Source organism: Garra rufa, chromosome 20 (genome assembly GCF_049309525.1).
Source record: "Garra rufa chromosome 20, GarRuf1.0, whole genome shotgun sequence".
Lineage (NCBI taxonomy): Eukaryota > Metazoa > Chordata > Actinopteri > Cypriniformes > Cyprinidae > Garra > Garra rufa.
The window spans coordinates 18,715,372-18,729,056 of NC_133380.1; the positions used below are offsets into that span (position 1 = coordinate 18,715,372).

General features: G+C 31.8%; 1 protein-coding gene across 8 annotated transcripts in view; it reads left to right on the plus strand.

Moving 5' to 3' along the window:
• LOC141293364 (pleckstrin homology domain-containing family A member 6-like) overlaps positions 1–13,685 on the plus strand; it is a 121,712-nt gene that overhangs the window by 44,397 nt on the left and 63,630 nt on the right. For all 8 annotated transcript variants that reach the window (XM_073825393.1, XM_073825390.1, XM_073825388.1 and 5 more), the window contains exons 2-5: positions 742–825; positions 5,398–5,530; positions 9,106–9,210; positions 9,392–9,464. In XM_073825393.1, the coding sequence (XP_073681494.1) occupies positions 5,414–5,530; positions 9,106–9,210; positions 9,392–9,464 (295 nt within the window). In that variant the 5' untranslated portion in view covers positions 742–825; positions 5,398–5,413. The remainder of the gene's footprint in view (positions 1–741; positions 826–5,397; positions 5,531–9,105; positions 9,211–9,391; positions 9,465–13,685) is intronic.

The following is a 13,685-nucleotide window of genomic DNA, read 5'->3' on the forward strand; positions in this document are numbered from 1 at the left end:
GAAAGACTAAAATTATATCTTATGGCCTGGATCTCCTCTAAATGCTAGTTTTGATGTTTCTGCATCCATGGCTCTCTGAGTGAATCAGGTTAACCATGCCCTCACAGAAAACAGACAAAATGTATTTGCTTGCTCCCTGTTCAGCAGTTGTAAAATCAATAGCCAGGAAAGTGACACGCAGCAATGAAAACACTTGTAGGATTTACACCCGAGAGACGAGTTACAAGTGCGCATCCACAGGGAGTACACACGAGCCGAGGTCAGAGAAAGTGTGACAGGAAGTTGAACTCCAGGCCTCAGGCGTTGTATACGGACAAAAGACCTGAATATTGACTCAGCATAATAGGTGTGTATGAATTCTGACATGTTATTCTGCTAGAACAGTTCTTGTTGATATTTTGACATTGAGCGGAAAGCAGTCCACACTTAACACACTCTTTCACAAGAGCTGACAGCCATTAATTTCCACAGCAGTTGTCTCATATGGACTTACAAAGAAAGTGGCCGTGTATTGATCGGACCTGATGTTGTAATGCTGAATTATTAATAAAGAAGGGAAGTGCCTGCTGTGAAACAGGTTTGAAGCCACAAGAACGAGTTGTGGAGCATCTTAAACAAATCAGTTCCAGCTGCTGTTGGCTTGATATTCTTCCAGACAGAGTTTTCAGAGTATTGTTGTGGCTGGACTGAAAAGTGTTTGTCGATGAAATCCTAAGAGTCTTTTTTTTTTTTTCATTTCAGTCAAAATGACCCTAACGGAACAGCTGGACACCAGCAAGTGATCCAGATACACCTGGAAGAGAACGGACCTTTGAAACCCTTGCTGTAAGTGATCTTTTGATTATTCACTTGTTGCTAGTTTAGTACTTCCTTCACCAAATCTGTGACATGTTGAGTAAGAGCTTGTAGACTAGTGTGCATTTCAGCTTGGACATGCTTAACTATTTCTGATAACAAGATCACCAAGTGTCTTCCTTTAAAAGTGACTGCAATTATGTCTTTAGTCCAAAGGGTTCTTAGTCAAAGTATGTCCTTTTTAAACAAAAAAGGTATTAATTTTTAAATACACTGTAGTACTATCCCCATTTTTAAGTAATTTATAAGTGTAATAAATTAATAGTTTTATTCAGCAGTGACATTAAATTGATCAAAAGTCACTGTAAAGACTTTTACATATGTTAAATAAAATAATAAAAACATGTTATTTTAAAATGTATATTCATCAGAATTTTGCGAGTTTCCAAATTTAAAAAATTAAAAAATTGTAAGCAGCACAGCTGTTTTCTCTGGAAGCCCGTTTCCGCCACTGAATAAAAAAGGTTGTTGCGACTTTTTATCTCACAATTATGACTTTTTGTTCTCAGAATTGTCATAGAAACTTGTGAGTTATAAAGCCAGAATTGCGTTATTCTCGCAATCTTGCAATTTAGATTTTTTTTTCTCACAAATTGACTTTTTCTCGCAAATGCAAGTTTGTATCTTGCAATTCTGATATATTTTTTTTTTTGTGAGATATAAAGTCTATTTTGAGGGGGAAAAAAGATTGATATTCTTAATAACAGATTTTTTTCTTGAAAATGCGAGTTTGTATCTCGCCATTCAGATTTTTTTTTTTCGAATGTCTGTCTTTTTTTTTTTTGCAAATGTGCGTTTGTATCCCGCAATTCAGATTTTTTTTCTGGCAATTTAGACTTTTTTCTCAGAATTGTGAGATATTAAGTCCAATTTTGAAGGAAAAAAGACTGATATGAGATTTAGATTTTTTTCCTTGCACTTGAACTGAACATATCTGTCTTTTTACCCCCTCAAAATTAGACTTTATATCTCACAATTCTGAGAAAAAAGTCAGAATTGCGAGAGAAAAAAAATCAGAATAGCAAGATAAAAACTCGCATTTGCGAGAAAAAGTTAATTTGTGAGAAAAAAAATCAGAATTGCAAGATACAAACTTGCATTTGCAAGAAAAAAGGTCAGAATTTTGTCTTTATATCTTTCAATTCTGACTTTATTACTCGCAAGTTTATATCATAATTCTGAGAACAAAAAGTCATAATTGTGAGATAAGAAGTCGCAATGACCTTTTTTATTTTTTATTCAGTGGCGGAAACGGGCTTCCAGAGAAAACAGCTGTGCTGCTTAGAATTTTTTTTTTAAATTTGGAAACTCGCAAATTTTAATATGCCACTGCTGAATAAAACTATTAATTTATTACACTTATAATGACTTTTTTCACACAAATGCGAGTTTGCATCTCGCAATTATGACCTTTTTTCTCAGAATTGTGGGGTATAAAGTCCAATTATGAGGGGGAAAATATGTTTATATCTCACAATTCTTACTTAACTGATTTTTTTCTTGCAATTCTGACTTTCTTTTTTGCAATTCATATTTTTTTTCTCGGAATTCTGACTTTTTTTCTCGCAAATGCAAGTGTGTATCTCTCATTTCAGATTTTTATCTCACAATTATGACTTTTTGTTCTCAGAACTGTCATAGAAACTTGTGAGTTATAAAGCCAGAATTGCGTTATTCTCGCAATCTTGCAATTTAGATTTTTTTTTCTCACAAATTGACTTTTTCTCGCAAATGCAAGTTTGTATCTTGCAATTCTGATATATTTTTTTTTTTGTGAGATATAAAGTCTATTTTGAGGGGGAAAAAAGATTGATATTCTTAATAACAGATTTTTTTCTTGAAAATGCGAGTTTGTATCTCGCCATTCAGATTTTTTTTTTTCGAATGTCTGTCTTTTTTTTTTTTGCAAATGTGCGTTTGTATCCCGCAATTCAGATTTTTTTTCTGGCAATTTAGACTTTTTTCTCAGAATTGTGAGATATTAAGTCCAATTTTGAAGGAAAAAAGACTGATATGAGATTTAGATTTTTTTTCTTGCACTTGAACTGAACATATCTGTCTTTTTACCCCCTCAAAATTAGACTTTATATCTCACAATTCTGAGAAAAAAGTCAGAATTGCGAGAGGAAAAAAAATCAGAATAGCAAGATAAAAACTCGCATTTGCGAGAAAAAGTTAATTTGTGAGAAAAAAAATCAGAATTGCAAGATACAAACTTGCATTTGCAAGAAAAAAGGTCAGAATTTTGTCTTTATATCTTTCAATTCTGACTTTATTACTCGCAAGTTTATATCATAATTCTGAGAACAAAAAGTCATAATTGTGAGATAAGAAGTCGCAATGACCTTTTTTATTTTTTATTCAGTGGCGGAAACGGGCTTCCAGAGAAAACAGCTGTGCTGCTTAGAATTTTTTTTTTAAATTTGGAAACTCGCAAATTTTAATATGCCACTGCTGAATAAAACTATTAATTTATTACACTTATAATGACTTTTTTCACACAAATGCGAGTTTGCATCTCGCAATTATGACCTTTTTTCTCAGAATTGTGGGGTATAAAGTCCAATTATGAGGGGGAAAATATGTTTATATCTCACAATTCTTACTTAACTGATTTTTTTCTTGCAATTCTGACTTTCTTTTTTGCAATTCATATTTTTTTTCTCGGAATTCTGACTTTTTTTCTCGCAAATGCAAGTGTGTATCTCTCATTTCAGATTTTTTTCTCGCAATTCTGACTTTTTATCAGAATTGTGAGATATAAAGTCCAATTTTAAGAGGAAAAAAGACTAATATGTTCTCAAAATTGCGAGTTATGCCTCACAATTCTTACTTAACTCGCAAGTCATAATTGTGACATGTAAACTCGCAATTCTGAGAAAAAGTCTCAGAGTTTATATCTTACAATTCGAACTTTATTTCCCAGAATTGCAACTTTATTTTTTAGAATTGTGAGTTTGTCCTGTAAATTTGACTTTATAACTTGCAAATCTGACTTCATTTCTCAGAATTCGAATTTATATCTCACAATTCTGAGGAAGAAAGTTATAATTGCAATATGTAAACTTGCAGTTGTGAGAAAAAGTCAGAATTGTGAGATAAAAAGTCACAATTACCTTTTTATTTTATTTTTTAGTGTCGGAAACAGACTTCCATAGTTTTCAACATTGATTTTAAATAAAAATACAACAATTTAGCATCACAGGTATAGAAGGAAAAAATTAGATGTAATTTTATTTGGACACGGAATTCGTTTACTTGCTGGCAAAATCATGGTGTTTCCAATAATGACTGTCACTCATGCCGTCGAAAATCACCAACTCTCATTGAAAATGAATGACTTCCGTCTCTTTGTCGCTGCAAAGTGTGAACGCCCTTGAGGAGACAGAAAACCAGTTACTTGTCAGACCAACCCTGTTTTGTCTGCCTTTTTGCATAATAGCCACTATACAGTAATTGTACACTTGCGCAAACATAAATATATACAAACAAACAGCACTGTCAGGATAAATTACACTGAAAGCATTTAATTAATTAGTCTTAAACTACACCATATAACAGGTAGAGAATAAACACATCAGGATTTCCTTGATTTCCTCTATAAATTTACTAAAACATTCCTCCTAGACAAAGAAAACGCACTTATCACTTACCTCTCTCAAGATCCCACTCTCCTCCGGATCGATACAATATTGAGTGGAGAGCCAATAGCACATTAATGAGGGTCAATGCAATTCAACCGAGATCCACCCAGGATTTCTTTTTATTAATTTCCTGATACAACACAGGAAGCCGCTGGAACAACCCCGCTGTTTGCAGCGATGGCTAAATAAAGCCTTGATAATTAGCACCGGGATGTTTCTAGTGTGGGTTTCATGTCCTAATGTAGTAATTGTTATTGTCGTGTGCGTGTTCCCACTTCACGCTAATGATTGTGAGTGTTTTTATGTCCTCATTTGATCTGTGTGTTCATGCTCTGTTCCATATGTGTTTATGCGATGTTCTTTGCTTCTGAGGCTCATAATGACTTGCGTATGGCTATAAACTGACTGCGGATGGTAGCGTGCACTACAGCAAGCTTTTCAAGATGGAAGCTTTAGCCACCGGGCGGCTCTAGGGGAGTGTAAATTCATCTTGCTGGTCGGTGGATCGAAGGCTTTTGGAGTTGGCCTGGTCGTCCCAGGAAGAAGATCAATATGATTGACCTGGGACTGCAGGCCTGCATCCACCAACAAACTCTTTCTCTTTCCTCCTCTCTTCGCCACTCCGATCACATTCTTTGTGAACCATCGGCCTGTTTTTAAACTGCAACCTCAGGGGTGCGGCCTTGCGACGGTGCCAGTTGGGAATAAAAATAGCTGCGCCCCGAATGCCTGTGTGCTTCCTTCCCATAATCCCTCAGTTTTTCAGCAGTTTGAGCTCAGTTTATTGGTTTGAAAATGATTTCTCTGTATTGGTGCGTTGAACGCCGAACGCACATGAGAAGTTTGTTTCGGTATCAGAAGCTGGGATGGCTCAGTGGCTTTGTGTTTGTGCTCACAGGAGCTCTGATTCAGAAATGAACGGCAAGGCGGGTGGCAGGGGGCCCGTGAACAAAACCAGTGAAGCAAACAGCAACGCCAACAATCTCAGCATGGTTTCTGAGATGCCCCCGGACTCCCAGAACTGCACACGGGTCAGTACAGCTCCTGTACATTAACTTGTTTCTAGAAATAGGCATTATAGTAATTATTTTTTATAATTATTGTTATTAGTAGTAGTAGTAGTTAATATTAATAATATAGTTAATAATAATAATATTTTTTATTTTATTATTATTAAATTCATTTTAAAATGAAATATTCTTCTTGCATATGGACCTCAGCTAATGTAAACCAACCTTTATGAACTTACTTTAACAAAGAATAATAAATACTGTAATATTTAAATGTTTTATTATTTTGTTATTATGATTATTATTGAGTATGATTTTTTTAAATAGGAATTTTTATTGTATCTGTTAATATTATTTAATGTGCCTCAACTAACATAAACTAACCTTTATGAACGTACATTAACAAAGATTAATAAATACTGTAGTATTTTAATGTTTTATTATTTTGTTGTTATGATTTTTTTAAATATGATTTTTTTTCTTGTATCTGTTAATATTATTTAATGGACCTCAACTAACTTAAACTAACCTTTATGAACTAACATAAACAAAGATGAATATATACTGTAATATTTTAATTTTGTATTATTTTATTATTATAATTATTATTAAATATAATTTTTAATTAAAGCTTACTTTAACAAAGAATAATAGATACTGCAATATTTATTTATTTATTTATTTTTTGTTATTATGATTTTTTCTTGTATCTGTTAATATTATTTAATTGATGGACCTCAGCTAACATAAACTAATCTTTATGAAATAACATTAACAAAGATGAATAAATATTGTAAGATTTTAATTTTGTATTATTATTATTATTATTATTATTATTATTATTATTTATTATATATATTTTTTTAAATATTTAATATGTATTAAATACGTATTTTTCTTGTATGTTGTATTATTTAATGGACCTCAGCTAACAAAAATGAACCTTTATGAACTAACATTAAAACAATTATTAAATACTGCAATATTTTAATTTTGTATTATTTTATTATTATAATTAATAATGAGTATGAATTTTTAAGTATTATTTTGTATTATTTAATAGACCTCAACTACCATAAATTAGCCTTTATAAACTAACATTTAAAAAATATTAAATACTATTACTATTATTATAATTATAAATTAGTATGAATTTTTAAGTATTGTTTTTTTTGTATCTGTGAATATTATTTATTGGACCTCAGCTAACATAAACTAACATTTATGAACTAACATTAACAAAGATGAATATATACTGTAATATTTTGTTTTTTAATTATTTAATTATTATAATTATTAATAAATATGAATTTTTAAATAAGTATTTTTCTTGTATCTGTGAATATTATTTAATGCATGGACCTCAGCTAACATAAACTAATCTTTATGAACTAACATTAACAAAGATGAATAAATACTGTAATATTTTCATTTTGTATTTATTATTATTATTATTATTATTATTATTATTATTGAATATGAATATTTAAATAACTATTTTTCTTGTATCTTATATTATTTAATGACCTCAACTAACATAAATTAGCCTTTATAAACTAACATTAAAAAATTATTAAATACTGCAATATTTTAATTTTGTATTATTTTATTATTATAATTATTAATGAGTATGAATTTTTAAGTATTTTTTTGTATCTGTGAATATTATTTAATGGACCTCAGCTAACATAAACTAACCTTTTTAACATTAACAAAGATGAATGTACACTGTAATATTTTAATTTTGTATTATTTTATTATTAAAATTATTAATAAACATGAATTTTTAAATAAATATTTTTCTTGTATCTGTGAATATTATTTAATGGATGAACATTAGCTAACATAAACTAATCTTTATGAACTAACGTTAACAAGGATCAATAAATACTGTAATACTTTATTTTGTAATTATTTTATTATTATAATTTTTATTGAATATGAATTTTTAAGTATTTGTCTTGTATCTTGTATTACTTAATGGGCCTCAACTAAAATAAACTAACCATTATGAACTTACCTTAAAAAACTTTATATTAGGTGGCCTTAACTACTATGTACTTACATCAGAAAATAAGTACAATGTGCTTATTGTGGTCATATTGTATTGCATAACACTTTTGCTTCTATTAAGGTGGGACAGGTTTGGTGGTATGGGTAGGTTTAAGGGTGGGTTAAGGTGTAAGGGATGGGTCAATGGTGTAACTATAAATGTAATTACAGAAATTAATTACAGATGTAATTACAGGTATTTTTAAAAAATGGAAGTACAATGTAAAAACATGTATGTACACAATAAGTGCACTGTGCCAAAATATTAATGTAAATGTAAGCACATAGTAGTTAAGGCCACCTAATGTAAAGTGGGACCTTTTTTTGTATCTGTGAATATTATTTAATGGACCTCGACTAACATAAACTAACCTTCATGAAATAACATTAACAAAGATTAATAAATACTGTAATATTTAAGTTGTATTATTTTTTTGTTATAATTATTATTGAAAATGAATTTTTAAATAAGTATTTTTCTTGTGTCTGTGAATAGTATTTAATAAAAATATTTTATTATTAAAATTATTTTCAAATATAAATTTTATAAGTATTTTTCTTGTGTCTTAATTAATAAATTAAATTACTAATGAATCATTTAATAAATACTTCAGTCCTGTAAAAAATATTATAATTATTTATTTTTATTATTATTAAATTTTAAAATAAATCATTTTAATTTTTAAAATTATGGATATCCATTTTTATTATATTATACTATGATTTTGTAATATTACAATTTTATTTTGACAAAGAAGTCATGCTCAGGGTTATTTTAGTATTATTTAAATGTTATTAATGTTATATATGTTTTATATATATATATATATATATATATATATATATATATAATTTTTTTTTTTTTTTTTTTTTTTACAATTTTAGTTTTTGTCATTTTTGTGTGCTTTTGTTATTTTTATTAGTTCTTTTTTTTTTTTTTTAAACACTTCCAGTACGGTTTACCGTAAGGTATGTTAACATTAGTTAACTACATTAGTTAACATGAACTAACAATAAAAATACTTCTGAAGCATTTGATTAATGTTGATTCCAACATTTACTAATACACTATTTAAATAAATATGTATTATCTAAATTTTAAGATTGATTATATATATTAATTTTAGTTAATGGACCTGAGCTAATGTGGACTAGCAGCAGTTAGATTTTAAGTAAGATTAATAAATACTATAACAAATGTAAGTAAATGTAAATGTTAGTAAATGCATTGAATATTGTTAGCAAATAGAACCTTATTGTAAAATGTTACCTTTTGTTTTATTATTTTAGCTATAATTTATTTTTATTTCAGTATTAATAATGTTTATACTTCAACTTATTAGACATAACATCTAACATTTCTATTTAATGTTAGCTGGATTTCACCTATTAAAATAGTTTTATTTAACAATAACAACACTGGTCTTGCCATGGTGGATGTCTCTCCTTTGTAATTCATTCTGTCTGTCATCTATTACCCATAATGTGTCTGTGTTTGCTGTTAGTGTTATTATGTAAACACTCCTCTGTGCCTCTCTAACCAGGGCACGCGCACACCCAAAAGAGCCGCCACATTTGGGAAGCGTTCCAACTCTATGCGGCGCAACCCCAACGCTGAGGTGGCCCGGCAGGGTTGGCTTCACAAACAGGTACTGTTGTTGCTCACCCTTAAACCTCGCCATCATTCACACAAAACAAAACACTCACACAGCCCAGAGCCATACCTCCATAATCCACACTTAAGCCACTCTCTTTCAAAAACATCTAGGCACTTAAATGTAGTTTCAAGGCCTTGATTTTTTCTTCTTCTTCTCATTTTCTGTAATGTAGGCAAGCAGTGGTATGAAACAGTGGAACAAGCGCTGGTTCGTGCTGACAGATCGATGCCTTTTCTACTATAAAGGTGGGTTGTTTATGTAAATGCTGGTTTATGCGTAAATGGTGAATTTGGTTTTCACAAATTTCAGTGAGTTCCCCAGAGCTCAAAAGTTGTATGATTTTAATATATTTTTATTCCAAATCAGTTTGTTCAGTAAAACATTTGACTTTTCCCCTATGGCAATACTTCAGCACACACTGGCTGTGTGCTGCCAATAGCGGAGAAGAAAAGTATAAAAGTAGATCTATAATGACAGTCTAGCACAAGCACACATCCTCTATGAAGGCCTAAGGAAACTATTATCTATGTTTTGTCAGCGAAAAATGTACCGTGGTATTATGAAGCACTGCAAAAACCATTAAATATTATGAAAATATTACAATACCGTTTAAAAGTTTGGGATCAGTATACTTTTATATATTTTAAGCATTAGTCGACTATTAGTCACATGTTTATTAATAAATCATAATAATGAGCCTTTAATTGCCTGCATAGCCTATTAAAGAGCCTAAGCGCTCAAGCGCACTCACAAAAAGTCACAGCGCACAAACAGATATAATAATTATGAATGTGTCAGGGAAAAACAGCAAGGAGACTGCATTAACGTTTTAATAATCTATTGATAAACAAGTGCTTTCTTTGTTTTGGCTTAAGAGATGAAGTCGGCGACACTGACTCGTCATCTCTGCATTAGTGATTACATAATTTAATGGTAGGTTTATTTTTACAGTGAGAGACAGAATAACTTGCAGGCGCTGCAGGATTTCAGTCCTTTACTGCGTAGTGTGTTACCAATTGTTTTCTTGGTGACTGTGGTCCTAGTTGCCTTGAGATCATTCATCCTCCCATGTAGTTTTGGGCTGATTCCTCACTGTTCTCATGATCATTGAAACTCCACGAGGTGAGATCTTGCATGGAGCCCCAGGCTTAGGCAGATTCCATTTGCGAATAAAACTGTTATCACCTTCTCACCAAGCTAATTGGTGATGGTCTTGTAGCCCATTCCAGCCTTGTGTAGGTCTACAGTCTTGTCCCTGACATCCTTGGACAGCTATTTGGTCTTGGCCATGGTGAAGAGTTTGGAATCTGATTGATTGATTGCTTCTGTAAACAGGTGTCTTTTATTCAGGTAACAAGCTGAGATTAGGAGCACTCCCTTTAAGAGCAAGAAAAAAGTCAGATTTTTATGATATGTCACCTTTAAGCAATTAATGATTTCTGAAGGATCATGTGTCACTGAAATTCAGCTTCGTCGTCACAGGAATAAATGAGATTTTGAAATTTAATGAAATAGAAAACAGTTAAAGTAAAATTATAATAACATCTCACAATATTGCTGTTTTTATAAATAATAATGCAGCCTTTGTGAGCATTAAAAACATTTCGTCTTATCCACCCCAGACTTTTGAATGTAAGTGTATACCTGAATACTTAGAAAGCACCATGGTATAGCTTTTTCTTTTTCTAAGCGTTATCTTGCACATCAGTTTGTTTATATTCAGTGCTGAAAATAGAGGATTTCATGTTCAAACATGTTTGTTTTGTCATATCTGTTATGTCTCGGTGACAGCCACACAGACTGATGTTGTCATGGCAGCACTCATGGGTTTTTCATAAACCTGAAGCATCCAACTTGTGGTTCCCTTCCACCCGACATTAGTAATTACATTTGATTTACTTTGGGATAATTACATGTTTTTACATGACATTTCAATTTGCATATATATTCAGCTTGTTATTGGAAAGAATTTAATGAAGTGTAGCTGGATTCCTAAGGAGTGTGTAATGTCGGAGATCTAAGAAAATAAATCATATTAGGACTAAATGTGTTTACATAATATTTTATGTGTTTGAAATGTGTAAGTTCTGCTAAAATGAAAAAAAAAAAACTGGATTCACTGAAAATGGTCAAAAATAGCTCTGCTAACATGATTCAGTTTGTTTAGGTATCCTTGATTTGACATAGCAACATTTGCTCAACCTGTCATATGAGTTTTGCTTGATATTTCACACTGTTTATTAAATTTGGTGACACACTTCACCTTTACAGTGGCATTCAAAAGTTTTGAAACCCTTTGCAGAATCTGTGAAGATGTCAAACACAACTATTAAAAAAGGTTTAAACATTCACTGATGCTTTAACCCAATGCATTAAGAGGCGGGGGGCAAAAACTTTTTTAATTTGAAGATTAAAGTAAATTGTACTTAATATGTCTCCTGGTAAACATATAAGTATCTTCTGTTGCTTCCAAAGGGCAGTATTAAATGTAAGAAAAAATATATATTTCAACAAAAATAAGAAAAATTTAGACATCTTTATCCTGTTTTTCAAAAGTTTTCACCCCCTGGCTCTTAATGCATCGCGCTTCCTTCTGGAGCATCAGTGAATGTTTATCTCAACATCATACAGTCACTGCTGGAAAGGGTTCAAATATGCAAAAGATGCTAGAAAACTAAAGAATCTGCAGAACCTAGAGGATTTCTCAGGAGAACAGTGCTCAGTTTAACTGTTCAGAACAAACAAGGGATTCATAAACGACCATCACAAAAAAAAAAAAAAAAGATCATCCACGTAAACACACACAGTTTTAGGAACCAAGATTCCCAAACTTTTAAAGGTGGTCATTTTAATCATTTCAGCTATTTTTTTTTTTTTGTTGTTGTTGTCTTGTGGACTGTATGTAAACATCTTTTATGTCAAATATCTTACTCAAGACAGTACTAAATAAAAAAATAACATGCATTTTATATTATCTTTCTTATTTTGTTAAAATTATTCACATTTTCACAGATTCTACAAGGGATTCTCAAACTTCCGCATGCCACTCTAGGTGTGAAGCAAATTAGAAGTGAATTGTTCCCACACTATCCAAACACATCCATCACACGCTCTCAGAAAGCGGCATCTGTGATCTGCGTGACAGGAATATATGACCGTCTCCTTTAGACTAGCTGTGAAGGTCAGCCACAGCTCATGCATGGAGAATCAACATCATCCAGAGGCATTGTGGGATAGAGTAGGGTGTTAAGATAGTTGGAATGCAGCTTTGCCCAGATGTTCCTTCATGTTTTTTTTTCTTTCTCATTTCAATCCCAGAGTTCTGTTCTGCTCAGTTCACAATGGGGTTTTTAACCTTTTTCAGACCTGATTTATATTATATTTCAGGAATATAAATGCGTGTGAGTGCTTATTTTTATTTAAAAACATGCAGGGTGCATAATGATTAACGCCATCAGGAAATACCATGATGGGAAGGTGAAAATGGCCGGCATATTGAAGAATGAATGGTGTTGTAAAATATCATCCTACTAATAATTCTTGAGGAACATGAATTCCTTGACAAGATTGTCAAATATTCTATTTTGGGTTTGCAAGATACTGGAACACTTCAAATCGCTCTGTCACCCAAGCCCCGCCTACACTCTTGTCTTGTGGTTATATTTAGACTCTATAGGCAGATAGCATGCTCTCGGAAAGGAGTGGGTTTGCACTGGGCATGTCAGTGCATGAGAGGTTGCCCTGCAGGTGTGGAGGATGCATGTCAGCTGACAGCATGTCCACCACGTCCACCACATGTCCTGCCCCCTTCCCTACATCCACAGTCAGTATTATGTCAACAGCAGCACACTAGTTCACTGGCTCTCAGTGGATTCCTTTCCACATTTCTTCCTTTAAGTTTAAGAATGAATTTCTGCCTTCTACTGAATCTTATTTCCACCACTGAGTAAAAAATAAAAAAGGTAATTGTGACTTTTTATCTCACAATTCAGACTTTTTTCGCAATTGTGAGTTTACATCTCACAATTCTGACTTTTTTTTTAGAATTGTGTGATACAAACTCACAATTGTGTTATAAAGTCAGAATTGCAGGATATAAACTCACAATTCTGAATTGTTTTCTCAGAATTGCAGAATTGACTTTTTTTCATTTCTAACGCAATTGTGAGTTATTAAAGGAGTAGTTCACTTTCACAACAGAAATTTACAGATAATGTACCCACCCCCTTGTCATCCAAGATGTTCATGTCTTTCTTTCTTTAGTCATAAAGAAATGGTGTTTTTGATGAAAATTGATTTCTTTCCATATAATGGACTTCTATGGTGCCCCAGAGTTTGAACTTCCAAAATGCAGTTTAAATGCAGCGTCAAAGGGCTTTAAATGATCCCAGCCAAGGAAGAAGAGTCTTATCTAGCGAAACGATTGGTTATTTTTCAAAAACATTTACAACTTACATACTTTTTAA